This window comes from Ruditapes philippinarum, unplaced genomic scaffold, assembly GCF_026571515.1.
Source record: "Ruditapes philippinarum isolate M1 unplaced genomic scaffold, ASM2657151v2 ctg1357_1_1_1_1, whole genome shotgun sequence".
Taxonomy (NCBI): Eukaryota; Metazoa; Mollusca; class Bivalvia; order Venerida; family Veneridae; genus Ruditapes; species Ruditapes philippinarum.
Window position 1 is genome coordinate 62,692 of NW_026865508.1, and position 15,688 is coordinate 78,379.

At 33.6% G+C, this 15,688-nt stretch overlaps 2 protein-coding genes across 2 annotated transcripts in view; one reads left to right on the top strand and one right to left on the bottom strand.

The window, feature by feature from the left end:
• LOC132729396 (hephaestin-like protein) overlaps nt 1-15,688 on the top strand; it is a 108,805-nt gene that overhangs the window by 38,146 nt on the left and 54,971 nt on the right. The gene's annotated exons all lie outside the window — the stretch shown is intronic.
• Nucleotides 10,315-15,688, bottom strand: part of LOC132729393 (uncharacterized) — a 42,554-nt gene continuing 37,180 nt past the window's right edge. Inside the window, exon 10 of the mRNA XM_060715154.1 lies at nt 10,315-10,429. Within this exon, the coding sequence (XP_060571137.1) occupies nt 10,315-10,429 (115 nt within the window). The remainder of the gene's footprint in view (nt 10,430-15,688) is intronic.

Here is a 15,688-nt window from a genome sequence, read left to right on the forward strand (position 1 = left end):
CAATAATCTATTCTGTAAAGATTCATGACTTAAAGCCATATACTTTTTGAGCTACACACGACCAAACTTAAAAATGTAAATGTTTATTAATTCAAGGGTAATAACTCTAGAAATGTGAGATAAATCAATAAGTAAAACCCCAGGTGCATAACTACACATTCTGATCAACATTCCTATTTAGTTTAATGACTCTAGGTTAAATGTTTTTGAGCTACGTACGACATAAATTGAAAATCGCAAAATTTTACCAAATCAAGGGCAATAACTCTGACAATCAGAATAAAACCACAACCGAAACCAAAGGTACACAGGTACACAACAATACATGCTGAACAACATTCCTGTCAAGTTTCATCACTTTAGGTCAAATACTTTTTGAGGTACATGCGACACAAGTTGAAAATTACAAAAAAATTTCCAAGTCAAGGTAATAACTACAATACTGAAGAAATCCAAACGAAAATACCCATGCTGATTAACTTTTCTGTAAAGTTTTATGAGTGTAGGTCAAATACTTACTGAGATACGTGCGACACAACATGAGAAGGGACGAACGAACGGACAAAGGCAAATCTAAATGCCCCACCCCTTAAAGTGGGGGCACAAAACTTCACATGTATTTGTATTCTTCTTTCCACATGCAATCCTCATGCTATACTTTATCAAATGACATTATTTTCATTCTAACACGCGACACCATTCAATCAGATAGCAATTAATGTCGAGTGCAATATAACACGAATTATGCAGGGCAAAATAAATTGAATGCTTACATGTCGTATGACGTTAGATATGAAGTTAATAAACCAAATGGCGTCATGAAAAATACTTCTACGCTTAATGTTGTTTAGTATATCTTTCATCAATTCTCTTTTGATAAGCATGTTAGAATGGAAATAGTATTTTTCTTGCGTTGTAGTATGATAATGCACGGTTTATCATTCAAATACTTTTTATTAATCACCCAAGCCTATGGATCGTGATTATATGCCTGCATATTTTAACTCGAACCGTGCTTAATTCATTACTCAAAATTGATATTGTTTTCCTAACTTTACAATTATAAAACTTAACTGTTAATATGGATATCTGTCAGTAATGATAAACACTGTACTATACATCCAATATATTTAAAAACACTCCAAAAGTTCATAAATGCAATAGACAGCTTCAGCAACAACATTTGCGCAAACATGTTTTTGCTAATTTTATAAGATATTTTGTGGCGAAACTTTATTCCTCTTCTACTTCTTTTGACTATTCGCTAGTCGTCGAAAATATTACAAACGACACATGACAATGCTCTTTTTCTGAAGAAAAAAGAAAAAGAAATGCTAAGATTTACATATTTTAAATTTTAATAGTCTAGTTTTAAAATATAAAATAAGCACCTAAATTGCAATTTCTAAAAAGACAATTGTTTATATGTACAGAATAGATAGTTTTTGTGTTCAGTATATGATCAAGAAATCAATATATAGATCATAAAGGTTAAACTTTGCAAACATTTTCCTGACCGTGTAAGAATACACTAAAATGTGAAATAAATCTACAAGATATGGATAAACAAAACAACATGATCAAATTTGCTCACCTTTCAAGAATAACGTGGTTTCTTAATCAGATGTATTAGATGAAAGGTTATAAATATGTGAGTTTATTAAACTTTTAGCGAGAACTTTTATTTTAAAAGGGAGTCATTGTGAAACGAATGAAGAACAGAAGAGAAATCTCGAAGATGTGTTTAAAGTTCTGCCAAAAGGTTTTAAATCCACTCAGAAATGACAGGTTTGTTGACCGGACTTGACGATCAGTGAACCTTTAAAAATAAACATATAATGACTTTCATCTTACAAGGACAGGAGGAACGCTGCAAACACCATATGCCTCTCCTATGTTGGAGGTTGACTTTCATCTTACAAGGACAGGAGGAACGCTGCAAACACCATATGCCTCTCCTATGTTGGCGGTTGGGACATAAAAAAAGCCTTTTAGTGTTAATAGTTTTAAGACTTATTTTTGGAATCAGGAATTAAAATATTGTATAAATACCAAGTGCATTGCCTTGACCAAAATATTTATTCACGTTCATATACTTGACTTTGGCTGACACCAAATTAAGTGTAAAAATTACAAACCTTAGCTTTTCCTTCAGCAAAGGCATGATTGGAATCTCTATGACTGAAATATATATTTTAATTGCAATAAACCATTTATTTCACATGATACTTATATGCGCAAGAGAAGATTAATCAGTCTTCTGTAAGACATAAACACATAAATGACCAGATAATATCTTTTATAAAAATGAATGTTTTCAAACTTCCTATCTTAAGTAACGGTGAACGAAACTCCTAGCGTTCCTATATGTCTCTTCATTAGCTTGGCGTATACCAGGTTTGATTTATAATACCGCATTGATAACTTAATTTATCGTTCGGAAACAACTTTTCTATTTTTATAAATAGTGACCTCGGCCAAAGGGGCCCTAAAGCAATCCCAAGCTAGGTCTCTTCATAAGCTTGATATATACAAAGTTTAACAAGCAAATTCGTTGAATTTATATCCCCCGCCAAGTACTGGTTATTACTAACACAACTGAAGACATAAGGCTTTATTTATATATTCATCATGGCATAAACAGTAATATTCTTTGAACTTGATAAACATTCAGGGCAAGAACAGAGCCATAACTCTGTGTTAAATAGAATTATCTGGAAATGCCAATGAGATGTATGCATACTGCATAACAAATCAAGGGCCATAAATCTGAGTTAAGTGTTTGACAGGAACAAGGCGACTATATGCACATCTCTTCTTCGTATCCCATAAAGTTTCATTGAATTCCAGTCAGTAGTTACAGAGAAGTAGCACGGAAACGATTATTGCTCTGGTTGTATACTGCATAAGTTATCAAGGGCCATAACTCTAAGTTAAAATGTTTGGCCCGAACAAGGCGACGATATGCGCATCTCCTCTTGGTATTAAAGGTTCCAATAAAGTTTCATTGAATTCCAGCCAGTAGTTGCAGAGAAGTAGCGCGGAAACGAATATTTTTCTATATGCATACTGCATAACTAATCAAGGGCCATAACTCTGAGTTAAAATGTCTGACCCCAACAAGGCAATGATATGCGCATCTTCTCTTGGTATTGAAGGTTTCAATAAAGTTTTGTTGAATTCCAGCCAGTAGTTGCAGAGAAGTAGCGCGGAAACGATTTTTGCTCTACATGCATACTGCATAACTAATCAAAAGCCATACCTCTGAGTTAAAGTGTCTGACCCGAACAAGATGACGATATGTGCATCTACTCTCAGTATTGAAGGTTCCCATAAAGTTTAGTTCAATTCCAGCCAGTAGTTGCAGAGAAGTAGCGCGGAAACGATTTTTGCTCTACTGAATAACTAATCAAGGGCCATAACTCTAAGGTAAAGTGTCTGGCCGAAACAAGGCGACGATATGCGCATCTCCTCTTGGTATTGAAGGTTCCCATTAAGTTTCGTTGAATTCCAGCCAGTAGGTGCAGAATTGTAGCGCGGAAATGATTTTTACTCTCTATGCATACTGCATAACTAATCAAGGGCCATAACTCTGAGTTAAAATGTCTGACCCGAACAAGCCGAGGATATGCCCATCTCCTCATGGTATTGAAGGTTCCCATAAAGTTTCGTTGAATTCCAGCCAGAAGTTGAAGAGAAGTAGCGCGGAAATGATTTTTACTGTATATGCATACTACATCAAGGGCTTTTACTCGGAGTTAAAGGGTCTGACTGGAACAAGCCGACGATATGCGCATCTCCTCTTAATATTGATGATTCCCATAAAGTTTCGTTGAATTCCAGCCAGTAGAGAACTAGTCCGGAAATTCGGACGGACAGATGGATGGACGGACGGACGGACAACGCCAAAACAATATCCCTACCCGATTCCATCGGCGGGGGGATAATTACAATACCTCACTGCCAACTTGATAAAGCGTTCGGAAACAAGTTTTCTATTTTTTAGTAAAAGTGATCTCGACCTTGACCCCAAGGATTGCAAAAGCAATCCGAGTCGGTGTCTTCATATAAGCTTGCTACATACCAAGTTTGACTATAATATCTAATTTCTTACTCTAGTTATCATTTGGAAAATGTTTTCCATCTTAAGCAACTGTGACTTTGACAACAGGCAATCTTTAAGCTATCCCACTTGAGATCTTCAAGTAAGCTTGCTTTATATCAAGGTTGATTACAATACCTTAATTGCCTTCTATACAATAGTTATCATCGGGATTTTTTTTATATTTTTAGTAACATTCCTTAACTTTGACCCCAGGGGATCCAAAAGCAATGCCAACCGGTAACTTCATATTATATGGAAACACACCAAAATATACCAGGTTGATTACAATATCTCATTCTTACTCTAGTTATTGTCCGGAAATCATTTTTCTAGTTTGACCAAAAGTGACATTGACATTGTTTCCAGGGGATCATAAAGCAGTCCTTTATGGAGGGCTTGATACAAGCTTGCTACATACCAAGTATGATTTCAATATCTTATTCCTTACTCTAGGTATTGTCTGGAAAACATTTTTCTCTTTTTAGTGACCTTTTAGTGACCTTGATCCCTTGATCTTTACACCAAGGGGGCCCAAAAACAATGCCAACCGTATCTTCATATAAGATTGCTACATATCAAAATACCAGGTATGATTTTAATATCTTAAACCTAACTAGTTATTGTCCGGATATCATTTTTCTATTCTTAGTAACATTTACCTTGATTTTTACCCTAGGATCCCAAATGCAATACCAACCGGTTTCTTTATATTAGTTTGCTTCATACCAAAATACCAGGTTTGATTTCAATATCTTATTCCTAACTAGTTATTGTCCGGAAATCATTTTTCTATTTTAAGTAAGATTGACCTTGACCTTTAATCCCAGGGAGCTAAAAGCAATCCCAACCAGGTTCTTTATACAAGCTTGTTATATACCAAGTTTGATTACAATATCACATTGCTATCTCTAGTTTTTATCCGAAAAGTATTTTTCCTATTTTAGTAAGACTGACATATACCGCCTTAAGTTCATTATTTGGGGCATTATAATAACCAGCATTCAACATAAAAATTAATTTGAAATTGCAACAAAATATTTAAAAAAATGATGTTTAGAAAAGTAAATAAAATATATGTCTATCGGCATACTGATAAGGTTTGACTGAATAATTGTGATGGATATTTTGTGAAAAATTGTCAGCGTTGTTTTAATGGATTACTTAAAAATGATAGACGACGGCCGGTATGATGACTTTGTTATTTTCTGAATAGATGACTTGAGGGATTTCAGTTGGGAACTCCTGAGGTGATTTGCACGCTGCTTCGCTTATGTATCAAATTGATAATTTTTGACGTGACCTTTGATAGATCGGCTCGGAGCATGCATAACCTACGGGGTAGATACACTGAACAAGATTCATTCTGTTTTACCTTGAAATTAATCTAAGTTAAATTTTGATCGGTGTAATAACACTTTAAGTAACTATTGGAAAAGATGTCAAATTCCATTCCAGTCTGCTTTGATGAATTGTTTAGTAGTATAGTTAATCGTCGCCCGAAAATTTACATAAAGAGGTCATTAAATTTACAAAACAAACAAAGGATATTAACAAATGAGTTATCTACTCATACTGCATATAATTTAAAGCGTCCCTCTTTTGTCAGCGCATGATAGCTTGATAAAAGCAAAGTAGGAAAAGGGGTATAAATATGCAGAGCTAATGTGGAAATTACCCGCAAGTCTACAAATTACGCAAGATTACAGCGAATTTACCTGGTAGTTTTTAAGCAAACAAGAAAATATAAGATATCAAAAGGGAGATAATTGCTAAAAATGACTATCAAGGTTAGAAATGTTATCTATGAACTTCAACATGTACGTAAAATGTAGAGTGAATACCTTTGATACTTTTAAGAATATATAATCAAAAATAATCGTATGTTAATGAGTGTGGCTTGCAGAACTTATCTACGTGCATCTATATTTTAGAACCTAGGTACAGTGCACTTTGCTTTTACGGCCAATTGGCAGGACTGATCCCATTGACCTAAACATTTGACGTTTTAATCTGCAATGAGGATGAATTTCAGTTCGTTATTGGGTGTACATTTTACGCTGATCTCAGGCGTCAGTATATAAATAGAATTTACTGGGTTCATCCAAATTATATTAAATTTGTAAACTTGATTAATACCACAAATGTAGTCGACATAAAGAAGTTAGCATCTTATATTTACTACGCATTTGAAAAAAGAACATTGCTGCTGTCAACAATTTAGTTATATGTTTAAATGTTAATGAAGAAATGCACACATGTTGTTATAATATTATTCTAACTACGTTTACATGTTTGCTATAAATAGTCTTGGTCTCTCCCTACATGTATGTTAGTATAGAAATGAAATGAGATTGGTATAAATCTGTCATTGATATATGATTACCTATATCCCTTCCAATATTGTTAACACCTATATAATCATATGGTTTCAACATTGAATGTTATATTGCTGCATGTACATGGGCCATAAATGGCTTACTACTTAATAAAAGAAATATACAATCTGAAAAGAATTGGCAGGCAAAACTGATCAAGGTACATCCATATATAAAAATTAAATGAAGTTACTTCATAAGTATTGATGTTCATGACCATAATTTAAAACAAATCCAGAAAAGGTTTACCAACGCCGACGCCGACAAGAGGGTCGTGACAATAGGTCTACTTTTCTTTGAAAAGTTGAGCTAAAAGCATTTGTTTAATTAATATAGCTGTTAACATATATCAAGATGCATCAACGTAAAAAGTTTAATCAAAATTGCTTCTTTGTTATTAATTTAATGACCAAAACGAAAACTTAACCCAAAATGTTAACCAACACCGACGCCGACGAGTGGGTCATGAAAAAAGCTCTACTTTTAAAAATATTTGAGTAATTCATGATACTGGTAGTCTTGCTGAGGGTATTTGCTGGTAACGAAAATACTGCATCCATAGAAGTTCTCAACGAAACTACTAGCTTTTTCCGATTAACTAAGCGGGAAGCATCTCCGTCCAAGTGTGGAAAATACAAATGTTATAATGTTATAAATCAAAATTGTTTTTTATCGTAAATCTTTGAATATAAGGTATTGTTTATAGATAGATAGATATTTATTCAGGTTAAAACACACATACATGTATACATAAAACAAACACTTTAGCATTTTATATAAAACTGATGACACAATTGTAATAAAATATTTCGGAAGTTTGTCAGACATAAATATCACAGACGGCTCATTAAATAATAAAATATTATAACTAAAAACAAAATCTAAAACTCTTTCTTTCCTATGACTAGATATCAATTTACTAGTTTAATAAAATGTAAGGACGTAAGTGGAAACATGTTATAGAGTAGTGTGCAATAACCTCGGATTGCCCATGAAAGCCCGAAGGCTTATTTCCAATGGGGTCCTTGGATATATACTTACTATAATATACAATATAAAACACAAAAACATTGAAAATACAAAACTTTGGAAACTGGAAGATGTCATTTACGTAAAATATCAAACTTTAGTATTTCCATTAACTTTGCTAAAAAGAAAACAATAAAAATGAGATCAATATCTAGTCATACTAGTGGATTTAATTATGATTTACTAACCTAACTGTTCTAGTAAATGGGCCTTCACAGAGCTTTTGAAATTTCCTATCTTATTAATTTTTTTGATGTATGTTGGCAAGGAATTCCAATCATTAATTGCTTTTTGAAAAAAAGTTACATTATCTTTCCCATAACTTCTTGGGACCCTAAAATTGTACTGATTCGACCGAGTTGAATAAGAATGAATGTCTCGAACAGGTATAAAATTTTCTATCATATATGAAGGGCACTGGGTATTAACAATTTTAAAAACATGATTAAGACGTAATTGCTTATTTCTGATTTCTACATTTAGTAAAGACATATAGCAAGAATAACATTATTGACACTATCTCTAGGTCCCATACCGTGTATAAATCTAACAATTTTATTTTGACAAATTTGAAGCTTATTTTTAAAACACTTGTTCAGGCTCGGGTACCAAGAAGAACATGCATAATCAAGGTGACATTGTATTAGTGCTGAGCATAAATATTTTCTAGTCCTAAAATCTAAAACATTTGCTTGCCTATACAAAAACTTAAGACGTGAATTCACCATTGTAAGAATACAATTAACAATAGATTCACCTGACAAAGAATCATCAATTTTTAAACCTAGATATTTAACAGATTTTGTGGATTCAATAGTATGTCCATTACAAACAATTTTGAACTCTTTAACTTGTTTTAGTTTACGTTTGGAACCAAAAATAAGACATTCAGTCTTTCCTAGATGAAGTGACAATTTGTTATCTACAAGCCAAGATGAACAAGACTCTAGTGTTTGTCCAAGTTTTTTGAGAAATAATACTTGGATTTTTGTGAGCAAAAAGAATTGCACTGTCATCGGCATACAGAATAAGTTTACATTCTTGATCTATACTAATTCTCATGTCATTTACATAGCACAAAAATAAAAGAGGACCCAGGATGCTGCCCTGGGGAACCCCACATGTAACAGGCATGTAATCTGATAAAATATTATCAACACTAACAGTTTGTTTTCTACCTTTAAGATAAGACATAAACCAGTCAGTGTTAGAGATACCCATCAATTTCAATTTTCCACATAAAATATCATGGTCAACAGTATCAAATGCTTTTTGTAGATCTAACATTATCATGCCTGTGTATAATCCTTTGGAATTATTGTTTCTGATATGATCGATAAGATGGATAAGACAAGTGTCAGTGGAATAGGAATTTCTAAAACCTGACTGTAATTCATACAATAAACCATTATCAACTAAAACTTTTCAAGTTGAGAATACACTGATTTTTCTAAAATTTTTGAAACAATGCTTAAAATGCTTACAGGTCTATAATTTCCTACTTCAAGATTACTGTTCTTTTTATATAAAGGTTTTACCCTAGCTACTTTCATGTCATCAGGGACATAATTTTCTGAAATTGACATATTTATGATAAAAGTAATTGGTATTTTCAAAAATGAAGCTGCATCTTTTAAAAATCTAGCAGGAATTTCATCTAAACCAGTACTCTTTGATGAGTTTAAATTCTTAAGCTCTTTATATACAAATGTCTCATACACATGTTTTAAGTACATTTTATTATTCTTAGTATTTCTATCATTATAAAAATCTAACAAAGCTTGTGAGTCAATGTCAAAACTTTTTGCTAGCACAAGGTAACTTATCCACTAGCTTAGAAGCAACAGTAGTAAAAAAGTCATTAAAATGATTAGCAATTTTTAAAGGATATGACAATTTTCACTATCAATTTTTAAAACAATATTTTCATTCCCTGTTGTTTGGGATTTATACCCCAATTGTTTTAAATGTTTTCCATAGGCCTTTTGGATTATTTTCTATTTCAGCAATTTGATCAGTAAAATAAGAAGACTTAGCATGTTTTACTTCTCTTTGAACAACATTTCTAAATTTACAATAACAAGAAAAATCTTCATGGCAACCATATTTTCTAAACTTGTATAAATAATGATCTCTTGTTTTGATATGGTCTAAAATCTCTGATGACATCCAAGGTTCAGTTCTCTGTTTTAATCTAAATTTCTTTAACAGGAGCAATGGCATTCAACACTGCCATAGAAATATATTTAAAAGCTACCCATGAACTGTTTACATTATCAGAATAAAACATTTTCTCCAGTCCGCTTGACCTAGTTTTTCAATAATCAAATTTTTACTATAATTTTTACACATCTAACTTTAGAGAAATAATGTTTTGAGAATCTTTGTTTGATGATTTTCCTTGTACAAAAAGTCAAAAAGTGATCACTAAGGCCAATAGAAATAACACCATATTGACTTAGCCTATCTTTTGAATTGGTAATGATATGATCAATTATACTTTTGCTTGATAAAGTAATTCTAGTGGCTTCAGTAATGATCTGTTGTAGATCAAAAATTTTCAAAATGCTAGTGTAGGATTTAAAAATTGAACTATACTTTTGGTAAAAACAAATGTTAAAATCTCCAAGAATGTAACATTCACAATCTCATCTAAGACTATATAAAACATTTTTAACACCGTGAGACACATATAAACACGATTTTATGGCGTTCTAAATAAATGGATGTATTTTTATCTTAATGAGTATTCATTGTACTTATGAGATAACGTTACCAGAGGAAGTAAACAATATGGAATAATATTTACCCATGATTTAAAGATGAATAACCTCGATAACTTCGGTTGTATGCATTTCCTTCTTGGTCATACCTCAAATCCGTATAACTCATATCTGACCTTATTCTTTCAGATCTGCTTCTGAAATATTACATAGTTAATATCTCTTATAGTTTCAGAGTTATGTCACGGAGAAAGTTTAAATTGAAAAAGCAACAAAAGGCAATATTTCGACAAATAAGGCAAGGCAGAGTTATGGTTTTGCATTGCATATCTATCTACTGTGATCTATCTAATAACTTCAAAATTGTGCAATACAGAGTAAAGTTTCTTGAGCACTGCACACCTACCCAATAAGATGTATGTACCTACCAAATGTCATTGTTCATATCTCTTACACTTTCAAAGCTATGTCCTGGACAATGTTCAAAGTGAAAATATGAACAAACGTCAATTACTCAAAAACTAAGCAAGGCAGAATTACGTTTTTTTGCACTGCACTTCTAGTTAATGAGATATATCTATCTACAAAGTCTCTCATTGATACCTCTTATGATTTCAGAGTTCTGTCCTGAACAATGTCAAATTGAAACGATGAATATAGGCCAATAACTCCAAAATAAGGCAAACCTATTATACTATACTTTCAGAGCTATGTCTTGGACAAGTCAAGTGACAAGTGTAAACATAAACAAAGGGCAATAACTCTAAAACTAAGCGAGGCAGAGTTACGGTTTTTTCACTGCACCTTTACCCCATGAGCTCTATCTACTTACAAAGTTTCTTGTAAATACCTCTTATGGTTTTCGAGTTATGTTCCGGAGTAGAACTGAACAAAGTGCAATAACTCAAAAACAAGCAAGGCAGAGTTACGGTTCTTATGCACTGCACATTTACCAAATGAGATCTGTCCGTGTTGATTTTTCGTATAGTTTTAAAGTTTTGTCCCGGAAAGAGTTCAAAGTGTAAAATGAACAAAGGGAAATAATTCCAAAATTTAGCAAACAAAGCACTGCACATTAAGCCAAGTAGATCTATCTACCTACAAATTTTCATTTTGATATCTCCTATGATTCTAGACTTATCGCCCTGAAAAAGTTCAAAGTGTAAAAATAAAAAATATAGGATAATTACTCCAAAATAAGACAAGGCAGAGTTACGTTTCTTTTGCACTGCACTTAAATTTATTAAAATCTATCTACCTACAAAGTGTCTTGTTAATATCCCTCTTGGTTTCCGAGCTATGTCCCGAACAAGTTCAATGTGTAAAAATGAACGAAGGGCAATAACTCCAAAATAAGACAAGGCAAAGTTAGGGTTCTTTTGCACTGCACTTCTACCTATTTAGATATATTAACCTACAAAGTTAATTTCGATATTTTTATCTATATCGCCATATATAATTTTAGAGTTATGTCCCGGACAAAGTTCAAAGTGTAAAAATGAACAAAGGGCAATAATTCCAAACTTTGGCAAGGCAGAGTTACGCTTCTTGTGCACTTCACGTAAAGTTTTATTGAAATTGCATTAGTGGTATAAAAAAAGTAGTCCTGACAAACTTTTTAAAAGCCCTAACAATAATCATTGAACTGGAAAATGCCGACGATATTCACAACAGGATTTGGTCCTGATCATTCTATAAAGTTTGGTCGGAATTGCACCAGTAGTTTTTGATCATTATTCCGGACAAGTGTTATGACGGAAAGACATACAGACAAAAAGACAGACAGATAGACGACGGAGAAGTGATCGCATATGTAGAATCTACTCTGTAGAGGCGACACAAAAACATGCTTTAGGTCAAATGTCAACACATTGGCCATATTTTGTTATACTGACATTAAAGCATATTTAAGATCAAATTTCTTTATTTAGAGAATACAAAAAATTCATGAAGAAATCGAAACTGAAACACGTTAAATTTTGCCATGTTATTTCAAGCTTTTTTTTGTCACAACAATTTAAGTAAACAGGGGGATTAAAACATATATTCAAAATATTTGTATTCATATTATTAAAACATACGCTCACCATGAAGACCACTTTTTGTGTCAAAACAGTGAAAGCTAGTGTTTATTTCAAGAATTTGAACGATGTTGGTCAATATAAATAACTATGATCTTACTAACTGCATGGTCCTTATTTCATAGCTGTACACAAAAAGCAAGAAAGTAGATTGTCAGCTTATATAAAAAATCAATTTTACATCTAAAAGTGTACACATCGTCCTTTAATATCCATAGATGTTCATCAAAGGACTAAAATGTCGGTCACTTGGTCAAGATCTAGGCCAAGTCATATCGAAGTTCAAAGCTACATCTGATATTGTGCACACAGTCAAAATTTCGGGGCTGTATATTAAGTAACAAAAATGTCGGTCACTGAGTCCCCTGAGGCAATTTTGGCCCTTAGGCTTTTATTTAAACAATCTTGAGACAGATCCACCAAACAATGTTCCATGTCAAATATCTAAGCTATAGCTTTCTACGTTTCCGAAAACATTTTTGTTTATAAGCCAAAGAGCAGGCCTTTTTTTACTCTCGGGTCATTACTTGAACAGTTCTTGTAAAGGCCCACACTATTTCATGCTAAATATCTAAGCACCAGCGTTTGAGGATATTTTTCCTTTAAGATTCTACTAAAAATGCATCACATAATGAATAATCTATGACCCCGGGGCATGGCCAATTTTGACATCAGGGCTATTGTTTGATCAAACTTGTTGGAGGTTTTTGACTTAACCCCACCGTGTCCAGTCTACATAGACTATTGGTTTATTCTATTTCTACTTTATTATAATAAAGTTTCATACCCAAGTTTTCTTAAATCTTACCCTATTGCAGGCCCTGTGTTCACTTTAGTCTCGCCACTTTTCTATTAGCGCCCCACTGAACACGGAATCAATAATTATAAATAACTTGAATAGAAATAATAGGTTTTGTTTGGGGTTCTCCTGCCCTCTGGTCCTTGTTGCTGGGTCATGTGGGGGTTGCGTTCATTGAACGCCACGTTTCATTGTTGATCTTGTCTACCATATTTTCACAACACAATGTTTAAGGCCAAATATATATATACTCTACCCTTTGTCATCTTAGAGAAGAAGAACTTTTACTAAATTCGTATAAGAACAAGAGGGCCATGATGGCCCTAAAGTCGCTCACCTGTTTATAGGCCCCAAGAGCGGGGCCAGTTTAAACCCCAGGGCTTTTGTTTGAACAAACTTGGTAGACACCCATTAGAAGATATTTCATGCTAAACATCTAAGGTTTGGCTCGTTGAGTTTTTTAAAAATGATTTTTTAAGATTTAACTATACACATATAGTTAAAAGCAATGACACCCCTAGGGCGGGGCCAGTTTTGACCCCATTTGACACTCACTAGAAGACGTTTCATGCTTAATATCTAAACTCTAGCTATTTGGTTTTTGCTATACACATATCAATGTCCCCCGGGGCAGGGCCAATTTTGACCCTAGGGCTTTTATTTGAACAAACTTTGAAGACACTAACTGGAAGATGTTTCATGCTTAATATCTCAACTCTAGCTATTTGGGTTTTTTCAAAGAAGTTTTTTTAAGTTTTTGCTATACACATAAATAAAATCAATGACCCCCGGGGCGAGGCCAATTTTGACCCAAGGGCTTTTATATGAACAAACTTTGTAGACACTCACTAGAAGATGTTTCATGCTTAGTAACAAAACTCTAGCTATTTGTTTTTTTTCAAAGAAGATTTTTTTTAAAGTTTTTGCTTTACACATATAAGGAAATCAATGACCCCCGGGGCAGGGCAAATTTTGACCCCAGGGCTTTTATTTGAACAAATTTGGTAGACACCCATTAGAACATGTTTCATGCTAGATATCTTAGCTCTAGCTCTTTGGGTTCTTTAAAAGAAGATTTTATAAGTTTTTACTATATGCATATTGGGAAAATCAATGACCCCCTGGGGCGGGGCCAATTTTGACCCCAGGGCTTTTATTTGAACACACTTGATAGACACTTATTAGAAGATGTTTCATGCTAAATATCTTAGCTCTAGCTCTTTGGGTTCTTTAAAAGAAGATTTTATAAGTTTTTACTATATGCATATAGGGAAAATCAATGACCCCCTTGGGCGGGGCCAATTTTGACCCCAGGGCTTTTATTTGAACAAACTTGGTAGACACCCATTAGAAGATGTTTCATGCTTAATATCTTAGCTCTAGCTCTTTGGGTTCTTTAAAAGAAGATTTTTTAAGTTTTTACAATATGCATATAGGGAAAATCAATGACCCCCGGGGCGGGGCCAATTTTGACCCCAGGGCTTTTATTTGAACAAACTTGATAGACACTCACTAGAAGATGTTTCATGCCAAATATCTAAGCTCTACCTTTTTGGATTTTATAAAAGAAGATATTTTAAGTTTTTTTCTATCGGTTGTAATGGCAACCAGAGTTCTGCATGGAATTAGCTCTAGGCCATTTACTTTCAGACCAGAATATTTTTCAAGTTTTCACTATATGTATATAATGAAAATCAATGACCCCCCCGGGGCAGGGACAATTTTGACCCGAGGGCCATTATTTGAACAATCTTGGTAGAGGTCAACTTTACATTGTTTCATGCCAAATATCTAACCTGTAGCCTTTACCAATTCAGAGAAGTAGATTTTTTTAGGTTTTACAATATACATATAAGGAAAAACCTATGACCCCCAGGGCGGGGCCGATTTTAATTCTAGGAACAAAATTTGAACAACTTTGGTTTTGGAACTATAGATGATACCATAGACCAAATATCAAAGCTCTAGACCATTTACTTTCAGACCAGAATATTTTTCAAGTTTTCACTATGTGTATATAATGAAAATCATTGACCCCCGAGGGCAGGACCAATTTTGACCCGAGGGTCATTATTTGAACAATCTTGGTAGAGGTCTACCACACAATGTTTCATGCCAAGTATCTTACCTGTAGCCTTTGCCAATTCAGAGAAGAATATTTTTTATGTTTTACTATATACATATTGGAAAAACCTATGACCCCCGGGGTGGGGCCAATTTTGACACTAGGGACAAAATGTGTTCAACTTTGGTATTGGACCTTCAGATGATACCATAAACCAAATATCAAAGCTCTAGGGCATTTACTTTCAGACCAGAAGATTTTTCAAGTTTTCACTATATGTATGGAATGAAAATCAATGACCCCCGGGGCGGGGCCAATTTTGATCCTAGGGCCATTATTTGAACAATCTTGATAGAGGTCTACTACACAATGTTTCATGCCAAATATCTAATCTGTAGCCTTTGCCAAATCAGAGAAGAAGATGTTTTTAGATTTTACTATTATATACATATAAGGAAAAACCTATGACCCCCGGGGCGGGGCCAATTTTGACACTAGGGACAAAATTTGA